The sequence below is a fragment of the Microtus pennsylvanicus genome, chromosome Y, assembly GCF_037038515.1.
Source record: "Microtus pennsylvanicus isolate mMicPen1 chromosome Y, mMicPen1.hap1, whole genome shotgun sequence".
Classification (NCBI taxonomy): Eukaryota; Metazoa; Chordata; class Mammalia; order Rodentia; family Cricetidae; genus Microtus; species Microtus pennsylvanicus.
Window position 1 is genome coordinate 276,323 of NC_134602.1, and position 22,605 is coordinate 298,927.

The window sequence follows — 22,605 nt, forward strand, 5'->3', positions numbered from 1 at the left end:
GGGCTTCCTGTTCTCGGGGATCTGGGACTTCCTGTTCTCGGGGATCTGGAACTTCCTGTTCTCGGGGATCTGGGACTTCCTGTTCTCGGGGATCTGGAACTTCCTGTCCTGTTCTCGGGGATCAGGAACTTCCTTTTCTCGGGGATCTGGAACTTCCTGTTCTCGGGGATCTGGGACTTCCTGTCCAGTTCTCGGGGATCTGGGACTTCCTGTCCTGTTCTCGGGGATCTGGGACTTCCTGTTCTCGGGGATCTGGGACTTCCTGTCCTGTTCTCGGGGATCTGGGACTTCCTGTCCTGTTCTCGGGGATCTGGGACTTCCTGTTCTCGGGGATCTGGAACTTCCTGTTCTCGGGGATCTGGGACTTCCTGTTCTCGGGGATCTGGAACTTCCTGTCCTGTTCTCGGGGATCTGGAACTTCCTGTTCTCGGGGATCTGGAACTTCCTGTTCTCGGGGATCTGGGACTTCCTGTCCTGTTCTCGGGGATCTGGGACTTCCTGTTCTCGGGGATCTGGGACTTCCTGTTCTCGGGGATCTGGGACTTCCTGTTCTCGGGGATCTGGGACTTCCTGTTCTCGGGGATCTGGGACTTCCTGTTCTCGGGGATCTAGAACTTCCTGTTCTCGGGGATCGGGAACTTCCTGTTCTCGGGGATCTGGGACTTCCTGTTCTCGGGGATCTGGGACTTCCTGTTCTCGGGGATCTGGTGCTTCCTGTTCTCGGGGATTTGGGACTTCCTGTTCCCGGGGATCTGGGACTTCCTGTTCTCGGGGATCTGGAACTTCCAGTTCTCGGGGATCTGGGACTTCCTGTCCTGTTCTCGGGGATCTGGAACTTCCTGTTCCCGGGGATCTGGGACTTCCTGTTCTCGGGGATCTGGAACTTCCTGTTCTCGGGGATCTGGGACTTCCTGTTCTCGGGGATCTGGGACTTCCTGTCCTGTTCTCGGGGATCTGGGACTTCCTGTTCTCGGGGATCTGGAACTTCCTGTTCTCGGGGATCTGGGACTCCCTGTTCTCGGGGTCTGGGACTTCCTGTCCTGTTCTCGGGGATCTGGAACTTCCTGTTCTCGGGGATCTGGGACTTCCTGTTCTCGGGGATCTGGAACTTCCTGTCCTGTTCTCGGGGATCTGGAACTTCCTGTTCTCGGGGATCTGGAACTTCCTGTTCTCGGGGATCTGGGACTTCCTGTCCTGTTCTCGGGGATCTGGGACTTCCTGTTCTCGGGGATCTGGGACTTCCTGTTCTCGGGGATCTGGGACTTCCTGTTCTCGGGGATCTGGGACTTCCTGTTCTCGGGGATCTGGGACTTCCTGTTCTCGGGGATCTAGAACTTCCTGTTCTCGGGGATCGGGAACTTCCTGTTCTCGGGGATCTGGGACTTCCTGTTCTCGGGGATCTGGGACTTCCTGTTCTCGGGGATCTGGTGCTTCCTGTTCTCGGGGATTTGGGACTTCCTGTTCTCGGGGATCTGGGACTTCCTGTTCTCGGGGATCTGGAACTTCCAGTTCTCGGGGATCTGGGACTTCCTGTCCTGTTCTCGGGGATCTGGAACTTCCTGTTCCCGGGGATCTGGGACTTCCTGTTCTCGGGGATCTGGAACTTCCTGTTCTCGGGGATCTGGGACTTCCTGTTCTCGGGGATCTGGGACTTCCTGTCCTGTTCTCGGGGATCTGGGACTTCCTGTTCTCGGGGATCTGGAACTTCCTGTTCTCGGGGATCTGGGACTCCCTGTTCTCGGGGTCTGGGACTTCCTGTCCTGTTCTCGGGGATCTGGAACTTCCTGTTCTCGGGGATCTGGGACTTCCTGTTCTCGGGGATCTGGAACTTCCTGTCCTGTCCTCGGGGATCTGGGACTTCCTGTTCTCGGGGATCTGGAACTTCCTGTCCTGTTCTCGGGGATCAGGGACTTCCTGTCCTGTTATCGGGGATCTGGAACTTCCTGTCCTGTTCTCGGGGATCTGGGACTTCCTGTCCTGTTCTCGGGGATCTGGGACTTCCTGTTCTCGGGGATCTGGGACTTCCTGTTCTCGGGGATCTGGGACTTCCTGTTCTCGGGGATCTGGGACTTCCTGTTCTCGGGGATTTGGGACTTCCTGTTCTCGGGGATCTGGGACTTCCTGTTCTCGGGGATCTGGGACTTCCTGTTCTCGGAGATCTGGGACTTCCTGTCCTGTTCTCAGGGATCTGGGACTTCCTGTTCTCGGGGATCTGGGACTTCCTGTACTCGGGGATCTGGGACTTCCTGTTCTCAGGGATCTGGGACTTCCTGTTCTCGGGGATCTGGGACTTCCTGTTCTCGGGGATCTGGGACTTCCTGTTCTCGCGGATCTGGGACTTCCTGTTCTCGGGGATCTGGGACTTCCTGTTCTCGGGGATCTGGGACTTCCTGTTCTCGGGGATCTGGGACTTCCTGTTCTCGGGGATCTGGGACTTCCTGTCCTCGGGGATCTGGGACTTCCTGTTCTCGGGGATCTGGAACTTCCTGTTCTCGGGGATCTGGGACTTCCTGTCCTCGGGGATCTGGGACTTCCTGTCCTCGGGGATCTGGGACTTCCTGTTCTCGGGGATCTGGAACTTCCTGTTCTCGGGGATCTGGGACTTCCTGTTCTCGGGGATCAAAAACTTCCTGGTCTCGGGGATCTGGAACTTCCTGTTCTCGGGGATCTGGAACTTCCTGTCCTCGGGGATCTGGGACTTCCTGTCCTCGGGGATCTGGAACTTCCTGTCCTCGGGGATCTGGAACTTCCTGTACTCGGGAATGGGACTTCCTGTCCTGTTCTCGGGGATCTGGGACTTCCTGTTCTCGGGGATCTGGGACTTCCTGTTCTCGGGGATCTGGGACTTCCTGTTCTCGGGGATCTGGGACTTCCTGTTCTCGGGGATCTGGGACTTCCTGTTCTCGGGGATCTGGGACTTCCTGTTCTCGGGGATCTGGGACTTCCTGTTCTCGGGGATCTGGGACTGCCTGTTCTCGGGGATCTGGGACTTCCTGTTCTCGGGGAACTGGGACTTCCTGTACTCGGGGATCTGGGACTTCCTGTTCTCGGGGATCTGGGACTTCCTGTTCTCGGGGATCTGGGACTTCCTGTTCTCGGGGATCTGGGACTTCCTGTCCTGTTCTCGGGGATCTGGGACTTCCTGTTCTCGGGGATCTGGGACTTCCTGTTCTGTTCTCGGGGATCTGGGACTTCCTGTTCTCGGGGATCTGGGACTTCCTGTTCTCGGGGATCTGGAACTTCCTGTTCTCGGGGATCTGGGACTTCCTGTTCTCGGGGATCTGGAACTTCCTGTTCTCAGGGATCTGGGACTTCCTGTTCTCGGGGATCTGGGACTTCCTGTTCTCGGGGATCTGGGACTTCCTGTTCTCAGGGATCTGGGACTTCCTGTTCTCGGGGATCTGGGACTTCCTGTTCTCGGGGATCTGGGACTTCCTGTTCTCGGGTATGTGGGACTTCCTGTTCTCGGGGATCTGGAACTTCCTTTTCTCGGGGATCTGGGACTTCCTGTTCTCGGGGATCTGGGACTTCCTGTCCTGTTCTCGGGGATCTGGGACTTCCTGTTCTCGGGGATCTGGAACTTCCTGTCCTGTTCTCGGGGATCTGGAACTTCCTGTTCTCGGGGATCTGGGACTTCCTGTTCTCGGGGATCTGGAACTTCCTGTTCTCGGGGATCTGGGACTTCCTGTCCTGTTCTCGGGGATCTGCACCTTCCTGTTCTCGGGGATCTGGGACTTCCTGTCCTGTCCTCGGGGATCTGGAATTTCCTGTCCTGTTCTCGGGGATCTGGGACTTCCTGTTCTCGGGGATCTGGGACTTCCTGTCCTGTTCTCGGGGATCTGGGACTTCCTGTCCTGTTCTCGGGGATCTGCACCTTCCTGTTCTCGGGGATCTGGGACTTCCTGTTCTCGGGGATCTGAGACTTCCTGTTCTCGGGGATCTGGGACTTCCTGTCCTGTTCTCGGGGATCTGGGACTTCCTGTTCTCGGAGATCTGGGACTTCCTGTTCTCGGGGATCTGGGACTTCCTGTCCTGTTCTCGGGGATCTGGGACTTCCTGTTCTCGGGGATCTGGGACTTCTTGTTCTCGGGGATCTGGGACTTCCTGTTCTCGGGGATCTGGGACTTCCTGTTCTCGGGGATCTGGGACTTCCTGTTCTCGGGGATCTGGGACTTCCTGTTCTCGGGGATCTGGAACTTTCTGTTCTCAGGGATCTGGGACTTCCTGTTCTCGGGGATCTGGGACTTCCTGTTCTCGGGGATCTGGGACTTCCTGTCCTCGGGGATCGGGGACTTCCTGTTCTCGGGGATCTGGGACTTCCTGTTCTCGGGGATCTGGGACTTCCTGTTCTTGGGGATCTGGGACTTCCTGTTCTTGGAGATCTGGGACTTCCTGTTCTTGGGGATCTGGAACTTCCTGTTCTCGGGGATCTGGAACTTCCTGTTCTCGGGGATCTGGAACTTCCTGTTCTCGGGGATCTGGGACTTCCTGTTCTCGGGGATCTGGAACTTCCTGTTCTCGGGGATCTGGAACTTCCTGTTCTCGGGGATCTGGAACTTCCTGTCCTGTTCTCGGGGATCTGGGACTTCCTGTTCTCGGGGATCTGGGACTTCCTGTTCTCGGGGATCTGGGACTTCCTGTTCTCGGGGATCTGGGACTTCCTGTTCTCGGGGATCTGGGACTTCCTGTTCTCGGGGATCTGGGACTTCCTGTTCTCGGGGATCTGGGACTTCCTGTTCTCGGGGATCTGGGACTTCCTGTTCTCGGGGATCTGGGACTTCCTGTTCTCGGGGATCTGGGACTTCCTGTTCTCGGGGATCTGGAACTTCCTGTTCTCGGGGATCTGGGACTTCCTGTTCTCGGGGATCTGGGACTTCCTGTTCTCGGGGATCTGGGACTTCCTGTTCTCGGGGATCTGGAACTTCCTGTCCTCGGATATCTGGAACTTCCTGTTCTCGGGGCTCTGGGACTTCCTGTTCTCGGGGATCTGGGACTTCCTGTTCTCGGGGATCTGGGACTTCCTGTTCTCGGGGATCTGGAACTTCCTGTTCTCGGGGATCTGGAACTTCCTGTCCTGTTCTCGGGGATCTGGAACTTCCTGTTCTCGGGGATCTGGAACTTCCTGTTCTCGGGGATCTGGAACTTCCTGTTCTCGGGGATCTGGGACTTCCTGTTCTCGGGGATCTGGATCTTCCTGTTCTCGGGGATCTGGGACTTCCTGTTCTCGGGGGTCTGGAACTTCCTGTTCTCGGGGATCTGGGACTTCCTGTTCTCGGGGGTCTGGAACTTCCTGTTCTCGGGGATCTGGGACTTCCTGTCCTGTTCTCGGGGATCTGGGACTTCCTGTCCTGTTCTCGGGGATCTGGAACTTCCTGTTCTCGGGGATCTGGGACTTCCTGTTCTCGGGGATCTGGGACTTCCTGTTCTCGGGGATCTGGGACTTCCTGTTCTCGGGGATCTGGGACTTCCTGTTCTCGGGGATCTGGGACTTCCTGTTCTCGGGGATCTGGGACTTCCTGTTCTCGGGGATCTGGGACTTCCTGTTCTCGGGGATCTGGAACTTCCTGTCCTGTTCTCGGGGATCTGGAACTTCCTGTCCTCGGGGATCTGGGACTTCCTGTTCTCGGGGATCTGGGACTTCCTGTTCTCGGGGATCTGGGACTTCCTGTTCTCGGGGATCTGGGACTTCCTGTTCTCGGGGATCTGGGACTTCCTGTCCTGTTCTCGGGGATCTGGAACTTCCTGTCCTGTCCTCGGGGATCTGGGACTTCATGTTCTCGGGGATCTGGGACTTCCTGTCCTGTTCTCGGGGATCTGGGACTTCCTGTTCTCGGGGATCTGGAACTTCCTGTTCTCGGGGATCTGGAACTTCCTGTTCTCGGGGATCTGGGACTTCCTGTCCTCGGGGATCTGGGACTTCCTGTTCTCGGGGATCTGGGACTTCCTGTTCTCGGGGATCTGGGACTTCCTGTCCTCGGGGATCTGGAACTTCCTGTTCTCGGGGATCTGGGACTTCCTGTTCTGTCCTCGGGGATCTGGGACTTCCTGTTCTCGGGGATCTGGGAATTCCTGATCTCGGGGATCTGGAACTTCCTGTTCTCAGGGATCAGGAACTTCCTGTTCTCAGGGATCTGGAACTTCCTGTTCTGTTCTCTGGGTTCTAGAACATTCTACAACTTCCTGTTTCTGGGGATCCAGGACTTCCTATTCCTGGGGTTCCAGAACTTTCCGTTCTGTTCTCAGGGTTCCGGAACTTTCCGTTCCCTCCAGGCATCAGGAACACACTCTCTGTCCTGTTAACTCTCACTGAGCTAGTCACGGTTAGTCAGGAGGGCCTGGGTTCGAGTCCCGGTGCTGACGTGGTTTTCTGGGGGGGGACCGAGTGGGGACTTGGGGGCTGAGCAGATAATGAGCTGCAGAATTAATTCATTTATTTATTCTATATACAATATTCTAATTCTTATATTTATCTATTATGTGCACAATATTATAAATTTTATATTTATTTAATCATTATGCATGCAACATTCTAATCTTATATTTATTCATTATGCATGCAATATTTTAATTTTATATTCATTCATCACGTATATAATATTTTAACTATTGTGTTTATTATGCATACAATAGTCTAATTTTTATATCTATTTACTTATTCATTATGCATGCAATATTCTAATTATACCTATTATGTATGCAATATTCTAATTTTATATTCATTATGCACACAATATTCTAATTTTCATATTTACTATGTACACAATATTCCATTTTTTATATTTATTTATTCATTGTGCATGCAATATTCCAATCTTTATGTTTATTTATCATGGATACAATATTATAATTTTATATTCATCATGCGCACAATATTCTAATTTTATGTTCATCATGCACACAATATTCTAATTTTACTCTCACTATGCACACAATATTCTAATTTTACGCTCATCATGCACACAATATTCTAACTTTACGCTCATTATGCGCACAATATTCCAATTTTGTGCTCATTATGCACACAATATTATGATTTTACGCTCATTATGCGCACAATATTCTAATTCTATGCTCATCATGCGCAAAATATTATAATTTCATATTCATCATGCCCACAATATTCTAATTTGACGCTCATCATGCACACAATATTATAATTTTACTCTCACTATGCACACAATATTATAATTTCATGCTCATTATGCACACAATATTATAATTTCATATTCATTATGCACACAATATTATAATTTACGCTCACTATGCACACAATATTATAATTTTATGCTCACTATGAACACAATATTCTAATTTTATATTTATCATGCACACAATATTCTAATTTCACGCTCGTTATGCGCACGATATGCTAATTTCATGCTCATTATGCGCCCGATATGCTAATTTACGCTCATTATGCGCCCGATATGCTAATTTCCGCCCCGCCCCCGGCACCTACTCTTCACGTGCTCCGGGCAGGTGGTGCGGTCGCTGGTGCCGTTGGAGTTCACGGTCTGCAGGGTGAACAGGTGCCGCCGCCGCCGCTTCGGGGGCCACTGCTCGGGGTTCGCGCTGTTGTTGTCCAGGAGGAACGGGCATTTCTTGGGGGCCGCGGATCCGGTTCCATCCGGTTCCCGCTCGCCGACCCCGGGACCGGTTCCATCCGGATCCCGCTCGGTGTCCGCTTTGTCTTCGTCGCCGCTGCTGTCTTCGCGGCCGTCGTCCTCGTCGTCACCTAGAACGAGAAGGAGTCGTGGGAACCGCGGTGGGGTGGCGGGACTCGAACTCGGGACCTCGGGGAGGAGACCAGGTGGCGGGGCTCTAACCACTGAGCCGCCTCTGCAGCCCCCTAAATATTATTTTTTTATATTTATTTAGTATGTATACAATACTCTGAATTTTATATGGATTTATTTATTGTGTACACAATATTCTAATTTTTATACTTATTTAGTATGTATACAATATTCCAATTTTTATATTTATTTGTTCTGTATACAACATTGCAATTTTTATATTCATTATGCACACAATATTCTGATTTTTATATTCATTATGTATGCAATATTCTAATTTTATATTTATTTATCATGTATACAATACTCTAATTTTTATATTGATTTATTTATTGTGTACACAGTATTCTAATTTTTATACTTATTTAGTATGTATACAATATTCCAATTTTTATATTTATTGTGTATACAACATTGTAATTTTATATTTATTATGTATACAATATTATAATTTTATATTTATTTATTATTCAAAGAATATTCTAATTTTATATTTATTTACTGTGCATACAACATTGTAATTTTTATATTCATTATGCACACAATATTCTAATATTTATATTCATTATGTATGCAACATTCTAATTTTATATTTATTATGTATGCAATATTCCAATTCTATATTTATTTATTATGTATGCAATATTCTAATTTTATATTTATTATGTATACAATATTCTGTATTCCTGCAGTCCAGCAGAGGGCGCCAGACCCCATCCCAGACGCCTGTGATCCACCCTGGGGCGGCCGGGACTCGAACCCAGAACCCCTGGAAGGGCAGGCGGTGCTCTAACCACTGAGCCGCCCCCCCAACCCCCTCTTCCTGGGCCTCCCGCTCCCTCCTCACCTTTGTCGTCCCCGTCATCCTCGTCGTCGGCGGTGGGTTTGGTGACGTAGCGCCTGGAACAGAGCAGAGGAGATTTCCGCAAGGCAAGGGACACAAGGTATACAGTATCCTAATTTTATATTTATTTATTATGCATGCAATATTCTAATTTTATATTTATTTATTAATTATGTATGCGATATTCTAATTTTATATTTATTCATTATGTATGCAATATTCTAATTTTATATTTATTATGCATACGATATTCTAATTTTATATTTATTATGTATGCAGTATTCTAATTTTATATTTATTCATTATGCATGCAATATTCTAATTTTATATTTATTTAGTCATTATGTATGCAATATTTTAATTTTATATTTATTCGTTAAGCATGCAATAATCTAATTTTATGTTGATTCATTCATTATGCATGCAATATTCTGATTTTATGTTTATTCATTGTGTATGCAATATTCTAATTTTATATTTATTATGCATACAATATTGTAATTTTTATATTTATTTCTTCATCATGCATACAATATTCTAATCTTATATTTATTACGTATACAGCATTCTAATTTTTATATTGATTCATTCATTATGCATACAATATTCTAATTTTATATTTATTACGTATACAGCATTCTAATTTTTGTATTTATTTATTTATTCATTTTTTTCTGGTTTTTCAAGACAGGGTTTCTCTGTGGTTTTGGAGCCTGTCCTGGAACTATCTCTGTAGACCAGGCTCGAATGACAAACAAAATGAAATTGTCCCTCCTCCGTCTAGTGCCCCTGTATATTCCCAGGACCAAAGAGAAGACTCTAAAAACAAAAAAAAATTAAAAAATAAAATAAAATAGAAAAACAAAAAAAAGAATAAGAAAAAAATGAAAAAAAATAAAAAATAAAATAAATAAAAAATAAGAAAAAGAAAAACAAAAAAATAAAAGAAAAAGAGAAACAAAAAAACCAAAAATAAACTAAAATATAAAAAAATAAATAAAATAAAAAGTAAAGTAAAATATAAAAAATAAATGAAAAATAAAAAGAGAAAACCAAAAATAAAATAAAATATAAAAAAATAAATAAAATAAAAAATAGATAAAAAGTAAAATAAAATAAAATATCAAAAATAAATGAAAAATAAAAAGAGAAAACCAAAAATAAAATAAAATATAAAAAAATAAATAAAATAAAAAATACATAAAAAGTAAAATAAAATATAAAAAATAAATGAAAAATAAAAAGAGAAAACCAAAAATAAAATAAAATATAAAAAAATAAATAAAATAAAAAAGAAAACCAAAAATTAAATAAAATATAAAATAAATAAATAAAAAGAAAATCAAAAATAAAATAAAATAATGAATAAAAATAAAAAAAGAGAAACAAAAATAAAAGCAAAAATGAAATAAAATAAAATATAAAAAACTAAATAAAAAATAAAAAAAGAAAACCAAAAATAAAATAAAATATAAAAAAATGAAATAAAACAAAATATAAAATAAATAAATGAAAAAGAAAAAAATCAAAAATAAAATAAAATAAATAAATAAAAAATAAAAAAAGAAAACCAAAAATAAAATAAAATATAAAAAAATGAAATAAAACAAAATATAAAATAAATAAATGAAAAAGAAAAAAATCAAAAATAAAATAAAATAAATAAATAAAAAATAAAAAAAGAAAACCAAAAATAAAATAAAATATAAAAAAATAAATAAAATAAAAATTAAATAAAAAATAAAGTATAAACTACTGAGCGCGCTCACGAGAGGCGGTGCAGCAGCGTGCTGTACAGCCCCTCCCAGGAGAACCGGGCCCGCGGCACCGACACGAGCAGCGGGTGCCCGAACAGGAGGAGGCCGTAGTAGGCGTTGTTGTGGTCGCGGGCCGGCGTGCGCTCGCGCAGGTACACGGGCACCACGATGTCGTCTCTCGAACCCGCGACCGGCTCGATCCGGCCGGTGACCTCGTACCTGTGGGCGGGGGGGGAGAGGGGGGCGGTCATGAGTTTAGTTATTTATTTATTATGTATAAATATTCAGATTTTATATTTATTTATTATCCATACAATATTCTAATTTTTATATTTATTTATTATGTATACAATATTCTAATTCTTATAATTATTATGTATAAAATATTCTGATTTTTAAACCAATTTATTATGTATACAATATTCTAATATTATATTTATTTATCATGTATACAATATTCTGATTCTTATATTTATTTATTATGTATACAATATTCTAATTCTTATAATTATTTATTATGTGTACAATATTCTGATTTTTATATTAATTTATCATGTATACAATATTCTAATTTTATATTTACTTATGATGTATACATTATTCTAATTTTGTATTTCTTTATCATGTACACAATGTTCTAATTATTTTTATATTTATTTATTATGGATACAATATTCTTATTTTTATATTTATTTATTAAGTATACAATATTCTAATTTTATATTTATTATGTGTACAATATTTCTAATTTTACATTTATTTATTATGTATACAATATTCTAATTTTATATTGATTTATTATGTATACAGTATTCTAATTTTCTTTTTATTGATCATGTATACAATATTCTAATTTTTATATTTATGTATTATGTGTAGAATATTCTAATTTTATATCTATATATTATGTACACGATATTATAATTTTATATCTATTTATTGTGTATACAATATTCTAATTTTATATTCATTTTTTTGATTTTTTTAATTTTTTGTGGTTTTTTTTGTGATTTTTTTTGCGATTTTTTTGTGATTTTTTTCGTGATTTTTTCTTGATTTTTTTGTGACTTTTTTGTGATTTTTTTGGATTTTTTTGAATTTTTTTTAATTTTTTGTGAATTTTAGATTTTTTTGTGATTTTTTTGAATTTTTGTGATTTTTTTAACATTTTTTGAGGTTTTTTTGTGATTTTATATTTTATTTTATTTATTATGCATAAAATATTCTAATTTTATGTTTATTTATTATGTCTACAATATTGTAATTTTATGTTTATTTATTTTGTATGCAATATTCTAATTTTATATTCATTTATAATGTACACCATATTCTGATTTTTATATCGATTTATTATGTATACAACATTCTCATTTTTACATTTATTTATTATGTATACAATATTCTAATTTTATATTTATTTATTATGTATAAAATATTCTGATTTTTATATTGATTTACTATGTATACAAAATTTTCATTTTTATATTGATTTATTATGTATACAATATTCTAATTTTTATATTTATCATGTATACAATATTCTAATTTTTATATTTATTTATCATGTATAGAATATTGTGATTCTTATATTTATTTATTATGTATAAAATATTCTAATTTTTATATTGATTTATTACGTACACAATATTCTTATTTTTATATTTACTTACTGTGTATACAATATTCTAATTTTATATTTATTTATTATATATACAATATTCTAATTTTATATTTATTTATTATGGATACAATATTCTAATTTTATATTTATTTATTATGTACACAATATTCTAATTTTATATTCATTTATCATGTATACAATATTCTAATTTTATATTTCTTATGTATACAATAATCTGATTTTTATATCGATTTATTATGTATACAATATTCTAATTTTATATGGATTTATTATGTATACAATATTCTAATTTTATATTTATTTATTATGTAATCAATTTTCTAATTTTTATATTTACTTACTGTGTATACAATATTCTGATTTTATATTTATTATGTACACAATATTTTAATTTTTAAATTTATTATGTATACATTATTCTAATTTTTATATTTATTTATTATGTGTACAATATTCTAATTTTTATATTTATTTATTATGTACACAATACTCTAATTTTATATTTATTTTTTTGATTTATTTAATTTTTTGTGATTTTTTTGCGATTTTTTTGTGATTATTTTGTGACTTTTTTGTGATTTTTTTTGAATTTTTTTGATTTTTTGTGAATTTTAGATTTTTTGTGATTTTTTTGAATTTTTCGTGATTTTTTTCTTGATTTTTTGTGTTGTTTTGTGATTTTTTGCGACTTTTTTTGTGAATTTTTGTTATTTTTTGTGATTTTTTTTTACTTTTTTGTGATTTTTTTTGGATTTTTTTTGAATTTTTTTGATTTTTTGTGAATTTTTTTGATTTTTTGTCATTTTTTTACATTTTTTTGAGATTTTTTGTGATTTTATATTTTATTTTATTTATTATGCATAAAATATTCTAATTTTATGTTTATTAATTAGGTCTACAATATTCTAATTTCATATTTATTTATTTTGTATGCAATATTCTAATTTTATATTCATTTATAATGTACACAATATTCTAATTTTATGTTTATTATGTAGACAATAATCTGATTTTTATATCGATTTATTATGTATACAACATTGTCATTTTTACATTTATTTATTATGTATACAATATTCTAATTCTTATAATTATTTATTATGTATAAAATATTCTGGTTTATATATTGATTTACTATGTATACAATAATTCTGATTTTATATCTATTTATCATGTGTACAATATTCTAATTTTATATTTATTATGTATACAATATTCTAATTTTATATTTATTTATTATGAATACAATATTCTAATCTTTATATTGATTTATTTATTATGTATACAATATTCTAATTTTATATTTATTATGTATACAATACTCTGGTTCTTATATTTATTTATTATGGATACAATATTCTCATTTTATACTGATTTATTAAATGTTCGATATTCTAATTTTTATGTTGATGTATTATGTATACAATATTCTGATTTTTATATTTATTATGTATACAATATTCTGATTTTATATTTATTATGTACACAATATTCTAATTTTTATATTTATTTATTATGTACACAATATTCTAATTTTTATATTTACTTACTGTGTATACAATATTCTGATTTTATATTTATTATGTACACAATATTCTAATTTTTATATTTATCATGCATACAATATTCTGATTTTTATATTTATTTATTGTGTATACAATATTCTAATTTTTATATGTATTAATTATGCACAAAATATTCTAATTTTATATCTATTTATTATGTACACGATATTATAATTTTATATTTATTTTTTTGATTTTTTTAATTTTTTGTGATTTTTTAGCGATTTTTTTGTGATTATTTTGTGATTTTTTTCGTGATTTTTTCGTGATTTTTTCTTGATTTTTTGTGTTGTTTTGTGACTTTTTTGTGATTTTTTTGGATTTTTTTTGAATTTTTTTGGATTTTTTTGAATTTTTTTGATTTTTTTGAATTTTTCGTGATTTTTTCTTGATTTTTTTGTGTTGTTTTGTGATTTTTTGCGACCTTTTTTGTGAATTTTTGTTATTTTTTTGTGATTTTTTTTTACTTTTTTGTGATTTTTCGTGACTTTTTTGTGATTTTTTTTTTATTTTTTTTGGATTTTTTTGATTTTTTTGATTTTTTTGTGATTTTATATTTTATTTATTATGCATAAAATATTCTAATTTTATGTTTATTTATTATGTCTACAATATTGTAATTTTATGTTTATTTATTTTGTATGCAATATTCTAATTTTATATTTATTATGTACACAATATTTTAATTTTTAAATTTATTATGTACACAATATTCTAATTTTATATCTATTTATTATGTATACGATATTATAATTTTATATTTATTTTTTTGATTTTTTTAATTTTTTGTGTTTTTTTGCGTTTTTTTCGTGATTTTTTTGGGATTTTTTCTTGATTTTTTTTGTGTTGTTTTGTGACTTTTTTGTGATTTTTTTGGATTATTTTTGAATTTTTTTGATTTTTTGTGATTTTTTTACATTTTTTTGAGATTTTTTTGTGATTTTATATTTTATTTTATTTATTATGCATAAAATATTCTAATTTTATATTTATTATGTGTACAATATTCTAATTTTATGTTTATTTATTATGGATACAATAATCTGTATTTATTGTGTACACAATATTCTAATTTTACATTTATTAATTATGGATACAATATTCTAATTTTATATTTATTCAATATGTATACAATACTCTGATATTTATATTTATTTATCATGAATAAAATATTCTGATTTTATGTTTCTTTATTATGCATACAATATTTTAATGTTATATTGATTTATTATGGATACAATATTCTAATTTTATATTTATTTATGATGTATACAATATTCTAATTTTATATTTATTTATTATGTATAAAATATTCTGGTTTTTATATTGATCTACTATGTATACAATATTCTATTTTTTATATCTATTTATTATGTACACAATATTTTAATTTTTAAATTTATTATGTATACAATATTCTAATTTTTATATTTATTTATTATGGATACAATATTCTAATTTTATATTCATTTATCATGTATACAATATTCTAATTTTATGTTTATTATGTATACAATAATCTGATTTTTATATCGATTTATTATGTAATCAATATTCTAATTTTATATTGATTTATTATGTATACAATATTCTGATTTTTATATTTATTTATTATGTAATCAATTTTCTAATTTTTATATTTACTGTGTATACAATATTCTGATTTTATATTTATTATGTATACAATATTCTAATTTATATCTATTTATTATATACACGATATTATAATTTTATATTTATTTTTTTGATTTTTTAAATTTTTTGTGATTTTTTTGCGATTTTTTTGTGATTTTCTTGTGATTTTTTCTTGATTTTTTTGTGATTTTTCTGTGATTTTTTGTGTTCTTTTGTGACTTTTTTGTGAATTTTAGATTTTTTTGTGATTTTTTTGATTTTTTCGTGATTTTTTCTTGATTTTTTGTGTTGTTTTGTGATTTTTTGCGACTTTTTTTGTGAATTTTTTTTACTTTTTTTGATTTTTTGTGACTTTTTTGTGATTTTTTTTTGGAATTTTTTTGAATTTTTTTGATTTTTTTTGGATTTTTTTTGAATTTTTTTGATTTTTTGTGAATTTTTTTGATTTTTTGTGATTTTTTTTACATTTTTTTGAGATTTTTTTGTGATTTTATATTTTATTTTATTTATTATGCATAAAATATTCTAATTTTCTGTTTATTTATTATGTACACAATATTCTAAGTTTATGTTTATTTATTATGTTTACAATATTGTAATTTTATGTTTATTTATTTTGTATGCAATATTCTAATTTTATATTTATTATGTGTACAATATTCTAATTTTATGTTTATTATTTATTCAATATTCTAATTTTACGTTTATTTATTATGTACACAATATTCTAATTTTACATTTATTAATTATGGATACAATATTCTAATTTTATATTTATTTATCATGTATACAATATTCTAATTTTATATTGATTTATTATGTACACAATATTCTAATTTTATATTTATTTATTATGTATACAATATTCTAATTTTTATATTGATTTATTACGTACACAATATTCTTATTTTTATATTTACTTACTGTGTATACAATATTCTAATTTTATATTCATTTATCATGTATACAATATTCTAATTTTATGTTTATTATGTAGACAATAATCTGATTTTTATATCGATTTATTATGTATACAAGATTCTCATTTTTACATTTATTCATTATGTATACAATATTCTAATTTTATGTTTATTTATTATGGATACAATATTCTCATTTTTATACTGATTTATTAAATATTTGATATTCTAATTTTTATGTTGATTTATTATGTATACAATATTCTAATTTTATATTCATTTATAATGTATACAATATTCTAATTTTATGTTTATTATGTACACAATAATCTGATTTTTATATCAATTTATTATGTATACAATATTCTAATTCTTATAATTATTTATTATGTATAAAATATTCTGATTTTTATATTGATTTACTATGTATACAAAATTTTAATTTTTATATTGATTTATTATGTATACAATATTCTAATTTTATATTTATTTCATATGGATACAATATTCTCATTTTTATACTGATTTATTAAATATTCGATATTCTAATTTTTATGTTGATTTATTATGTATGCAATATTATAATTTTATATTTATTTATTACATATACAATATTCTAATTTTTATATTGATTTATTACGTATACAATAATTCTGATTTTATATCTATTTATTATGTACACAATATTCTTATCTTTATATTGATTTATTATGTATACAATACTCTAATTTTTATATTTATTTATTATGTATACAATATTCTAATTCTTATAATTATTTATTATGTATAAAATATTCTGATTTTTATATTGATTTAGTATGCATACAAAATTTTCAATTTTATATTTATTTATTATGTACACAATATTCTGATTTTTATATTTATTTATTATGTATACAATACTCTAATTTTATATTGACTTTTTATGTATACAATATTCTAATTATAAAAATATTATGTATAAAATATCCTAATCGTGTTTATATTGATTTATTTATTATGTATACAGTATTCTGATTTTCATATTTATTTATCATGTAAACAACATTCTAATTTTTATATTTATTTATCATGTGTACAATATTCTAATTTTATATTTATTTATTATGTATACAATATTCTCATTTTATATTTATTGATCATGGATACAATATTGTAATTCTTATAATTATTTATTATGTATAAAATATTCTGATTTTTATATTGATTTATTATGTATAGAATATTCTGATTTTTCCATTTCTTTATTATGTATACAATATTATAATCTTATATCTATTTATTATGTACAAAATATTCTAATTTTATATTTAATTATTTATGTATTATATACACAATATTCTAATTTTTATATTGATTTATTATGGATACAATATTCTGATTTTTATATTTACTTATGATGTATACATTATTCTGATTTTTATATTCATTTACTATGTACACAATATTTTAATTTTTAAATTTATTATGTATACATTATTCTAATTTTTATATTTATCATGCATACAATATTCTGATTTTTATATTAATTTATTATGCATACAATATTCTGATCTTATATTAATTTATTATGCATACAATATTCTGATTTTATATTTATTTATTATCCATACAATATTCTAATTTTTATAATTATTAATTATGCGTACAATATTCTAATTTTATATCTATTTATTATGTACATGATATTATAATTTTATATCTATTTATTGTGTATACAATATTCTAATTTTATATTTATTTTTTTGATTTTTTTAATTTTTTGTGTTTTTTTTGCGATTTTTTTGTGATTATTTTGTGGTTTTTTTTCGTGATTTTTTCGTGATTTTTCTGTGACTGTTTTGTGATTTTTTTTGGATTTTTTTTTAATTTTTTTGATTTTTTGTGAATTTTAGATTTTTTTGTGATTTTTTTGATTTTTTCGTGATTTTTTCTTGATTTTTTGTGTTGTTTTGTGATTTTTTGCGACTTTTTTTGTGAATTTTTGTTATTTTTTTGTGATTTTTTTTTACTTTTTTGTGATTTTTTGTGACTTTTTTGTGATTTTTTTTTGGATTTTTTTTGAATTTTTTTGATTTTTTGTGAATTTTTTTGATTTTTTTGTGATTTTTTTACATTTTTTTGAGATTTTTTTGTGATTTTATATTTTATTTTATTTATTATGCATAAAATATTCTAATTTTATGTTTATTTATTATGTACACAATATTGTAATTTTATGTTTATTTATCATGTATACAATATTCTAATTTTATATTTATTATGTGTACAATATTCTAATTTTATATTCATTTATTATGTATACAATATTCTAATTTTATGTTTATTATGTAGACAATAATCTGATTTTTATATCGATTTATTAAGTATACAATATTCTAATTTTTATATTTATCATGCATACAATATTCTGATTTTTATATTGATTTATTATGTATACAATATTCTAATTTTTATATGTATTAATTATGAATACAATATTCTAATTTATATCTATTTATTATGCACACAATACTCTAATTTTATATCTATTTATTATGTACACAATACTCTAATTTTATATTTATTTTTTTGATTTTTTTAATTTTTTGTGATTTTTTTTGCGATTTTTTTGTGATTATTTTGTGATTTTTTTCGTGATTTTTTCGTGATTTTTTCTTGATTTTTTTGTGATTTTTCTGTGACTTTTTTGTGATTTTTTTGGATTTTTTTTGAATTTTTTGATTTTTTGTGAATTTTAGATTTTTTTGTGATTTTTTTACATTTTTTTGAGATTTTTTTGTGATTTTATATTTTATTTTATTTATTATGCATAAAATATTCTAATTTTATGTTTATTTATTATGTCTACAATATTGTAATTTTATGTTTATTTATTTTGTATGCAATATTCTAATTTTATATTTATGATGTAGACAATAATCTGATTTTTATATCGATTTATTATGTATACAATATTCTACTTTTTATATTTATTTATCATGTATACAATATTCTGATTTTTATATACATTTTTATGTATACAATATTCTAATTTTTATATTTATTATGGATACAATATTCTCATTTTTATACCGATTTATTAAATATTCGATATTCTAATTTTTATGTTGATTTGTTATGTATACAATATTCTAATTTTTATATTCATTTATCATGTATACAATATTCTAATTTTATGTTTATTATGCATACAATATTCTGATTTTTATATTTATTTATTATGTGTACAATATTCTAATTTTTATATTGATTTATTATATAATCAATATTCTCATTTTTATGTTGATTTATTATGTATGCAATATTCTAATTTTATATTTATTTATCATGCATACAATATTCTGATTTTCATATTTATTTATCATGTAAACAACATTCTAATTTTTATATTTATTTATCATGTATAGAATATTCTTATTTTTATAATTATTTATTATGTATACAATATTCTAATTGTATATTTATTAATTATGTACACAATATTCTAATTTTATATTCATTTATCATGTATACAATATTCTAATTTTATGTTTATTATGTATACAATATTCTGATTTTTATATCAATTTATTATGTATACAATATTCTAATTTTATATTCATTTATTATGTAATCAATTTTCTAATTTTTATATATACTTACTGTGTATACAATAATCTGATTTTATATTTATTATGTACACAATATTCTAATTTTATATTCATTTATTACGTATACAATATTCTAATTTTTATATTTATCATGCATACAATATTCTGATTTTTATATTAATTTTATTATGCACACAATATTCTGATTTTTATATTGATTTATTATGTATACAATATTCTAATTTTATATTTATTACGTATACAATATTCTAATTTTATATTTATTATATATACAATATTCTAATTTTTATATTTATGTATTACGTATACAATATTCTAATTTTATATTTATTTATTATGTATACAATATTCTAATTTTATATTTATCATGCATACAATATTCTAATTTTTATATTGATTTATTTATCATGTATACAATATTCTAATTTTATATTTATTTATTATGTACACAATATTCTAATTTTATATTTATTAATTATGGATATAATATTCTAATTTTATATTTATTCAATATGGATACAATACTCTGATATTTATATTTATTTATCATGAATAAAATATTCTGATTTTATGTTTATTTATTATGCATACAATATTTTAATGTTATATTGATTTATTATGGATACAATATTCTAATTTTATATTTATTTTTTTGATTTTTTTAATTTTTTGTGATTTTTTTTCGTGATTTTTTCGTGATTTTTTCTTGATTTTTTTGTGATTTTTTGTGACTTTTTTGTGATTTTTTTTGGATTTTTTATGAATTTTTTTGATTTTTTGTGAATTTTTTTGAATTTTTTGTGATTTTTTTACATTTTTTTGAGATTTTTTTGTGATTTTATATTTTATTTTATTTATTATGCATAAAATATTCTAATTTTATGTTTATTTATTATGTCTACAATATTGTAATTTTATGTTTATTTATTTTGTATGCAATATTCTAATTTTATATTTATTATGGATACGATATTCTAATTTTATATTCATTTATAATGTACACAATATTCTAATTTTATGTTTATTATGTAGACAATAATCTGATTTTTATATCGATTTATTATGTATACAAGATTCTAATTTTTATATTTATTTATCATGTGTACAATATTCTAATTTTATATTTATTTATTATGTATAAAATATTCTGATTTTTATATTTATTTATCATGTATACAATATTCTAATTTTGTGTTTATTATGTATACAATAATCTGATTTTTATATCGATTTATTATGTATACAATATTCTAATTTTATATGTATTAATTATGTATACAATATTCTAATTTTATATTTATTATGTAGACAATATTCTGATTTTCATATTTACTTATTATGTAATCAATTTTCTAATTTTATATTAATTTATTATGCATACAATATTCTGATTTTTATATTAATTTATTATGTATACAATATCCTAATTTTATATATTTATCATGTACACAATATTCTGATTTTATATTCATTTATCATGTAAACAATATTCTAATTTTAGGTTTATTATATATACAATATTCTAATTCTTATAATTATTATGTATAAAATATTCTGATTTTTAAATCAATTTATTATGTATACAATATTCTAATTTTTATATTTATTTATTATGTACACAATATTCTGATTTTCATATTTACTTATTATGTAATCAATTTTCTAATTTTATATTAATTTATTATGCATACAATAATCTGATTTTTATATTCATTTTTTATGGATACAATATTCTAATTTTATATTTATTTATTACATATACAATATTCTAATTTTATATTTATTTATTATGCATGCAATATTCCGATTTTTATATTTATTTATTATGTATACAATATTCTAATTATATATATTTATTATGTATAAAATATCCTAATCGTCTTTATATTGATTTATTTATTATGTATACAATATTCTAATTCTGTTTTATATTTATTCATCATGTACACAATATTCTAATTTTGTGTTTATTATGTACACAATAATCTGATTTTTATATCGATTTATTATGTATAGAATATTCTGATTTTTATATTTATTTATTATGGATACAATATTATTCAGACCTCATCACAAACGGTTCTGAGCCTCCCTGGGTGCTGGGAGCTGAGTTCTCCCTGAGTGCTGGGAGCTGAGTTCCCCCTGAGTGCTGGGAGCTGAGTTTTCCCTGGGTTCTGAGCTGAGTCTCCCTGGGTGCTGGGTGCTGAGTTCTCCCTGGGTGCTGGAGGCTGAGTTCTCCCTGGGTGCTGGGATCTCAGTCCTTCTGGGTACTGGGGGCTGAGTTCTCCCTGGGTGCTGGGATCTCAGTCCTTCTGGGTGCTGGGGGCTGAGTTCTCCCTGGGTGCTGGGAGCTGAGTCCTGTCCCTGGGTGCTGCGTTGAGTCCTCCCTGGGTGCTGGGATCTAAGTCCTTCTGGGTGCTGGGATCTGAGTCTTGTCCCTGGGTGCTGTGCTGAGTCCTTCCTGGGTGCTGGGAGCTGAGTCTATCTATGTATCTATCTATGTATCTATCTATGTATCTATGTATCTATGTATCTATCTATCTATGTATCTATCTATGTATCTATCTATGTATCTATCTATGTATCTATCTATGTATCTATCTATGTATCTATCTATCTATGTATCTATCTATGTATCTATCTATCTATGTATCTATCTATGTATCTATCTATGTATCTATCTATCTATCTATGTATCTATCTATCTATCTATCTATCTATCTATCTATCTATGTATCTATCTATGTATCTATCTATGTATCTATCTATCTATCTATGTATCTATGTATCTATCTATCTATGTATCTATCTATGTATCTATCTATGTATCTA

The 22,605-nt window shown here is 30.4% G+C and overlaps 1 protein-coding gene across 1 annotated transcript in view; it reads right to left on the bottom strand.

The window, feature by feature from the left end:
• LOC142842013 (ubiquitin carboxyl-terminal hydrolase 11-like) overlaps positions 1 to 22,605 on the bottom strand; it is a 111,201-nt gene that overhangs the window by 33,118 nt on the left and 55,478 nt on the right. Inside the window, exons 13-15 of the mRNA XM_075959001.1 lie at positions 10,410 to 10,616; positions 8,644 to 8,696; positions 7,460 to 7,735 (exon numbers count right to left, since the gene is read on the bottom strand). Of these exons, the coding sequence (XP_075815116.1) occupies positions 7,460 to 7,735; positions 8,644 to 8,696; positions 10,410 to 10,616 (536 nt within the window). The remainder of the gene's footprint in view (positions 1 to 7,459; positions 7,736 to 8,643; positions 8,697 to 10,409; positions 10,617 to 22,605) is intronic.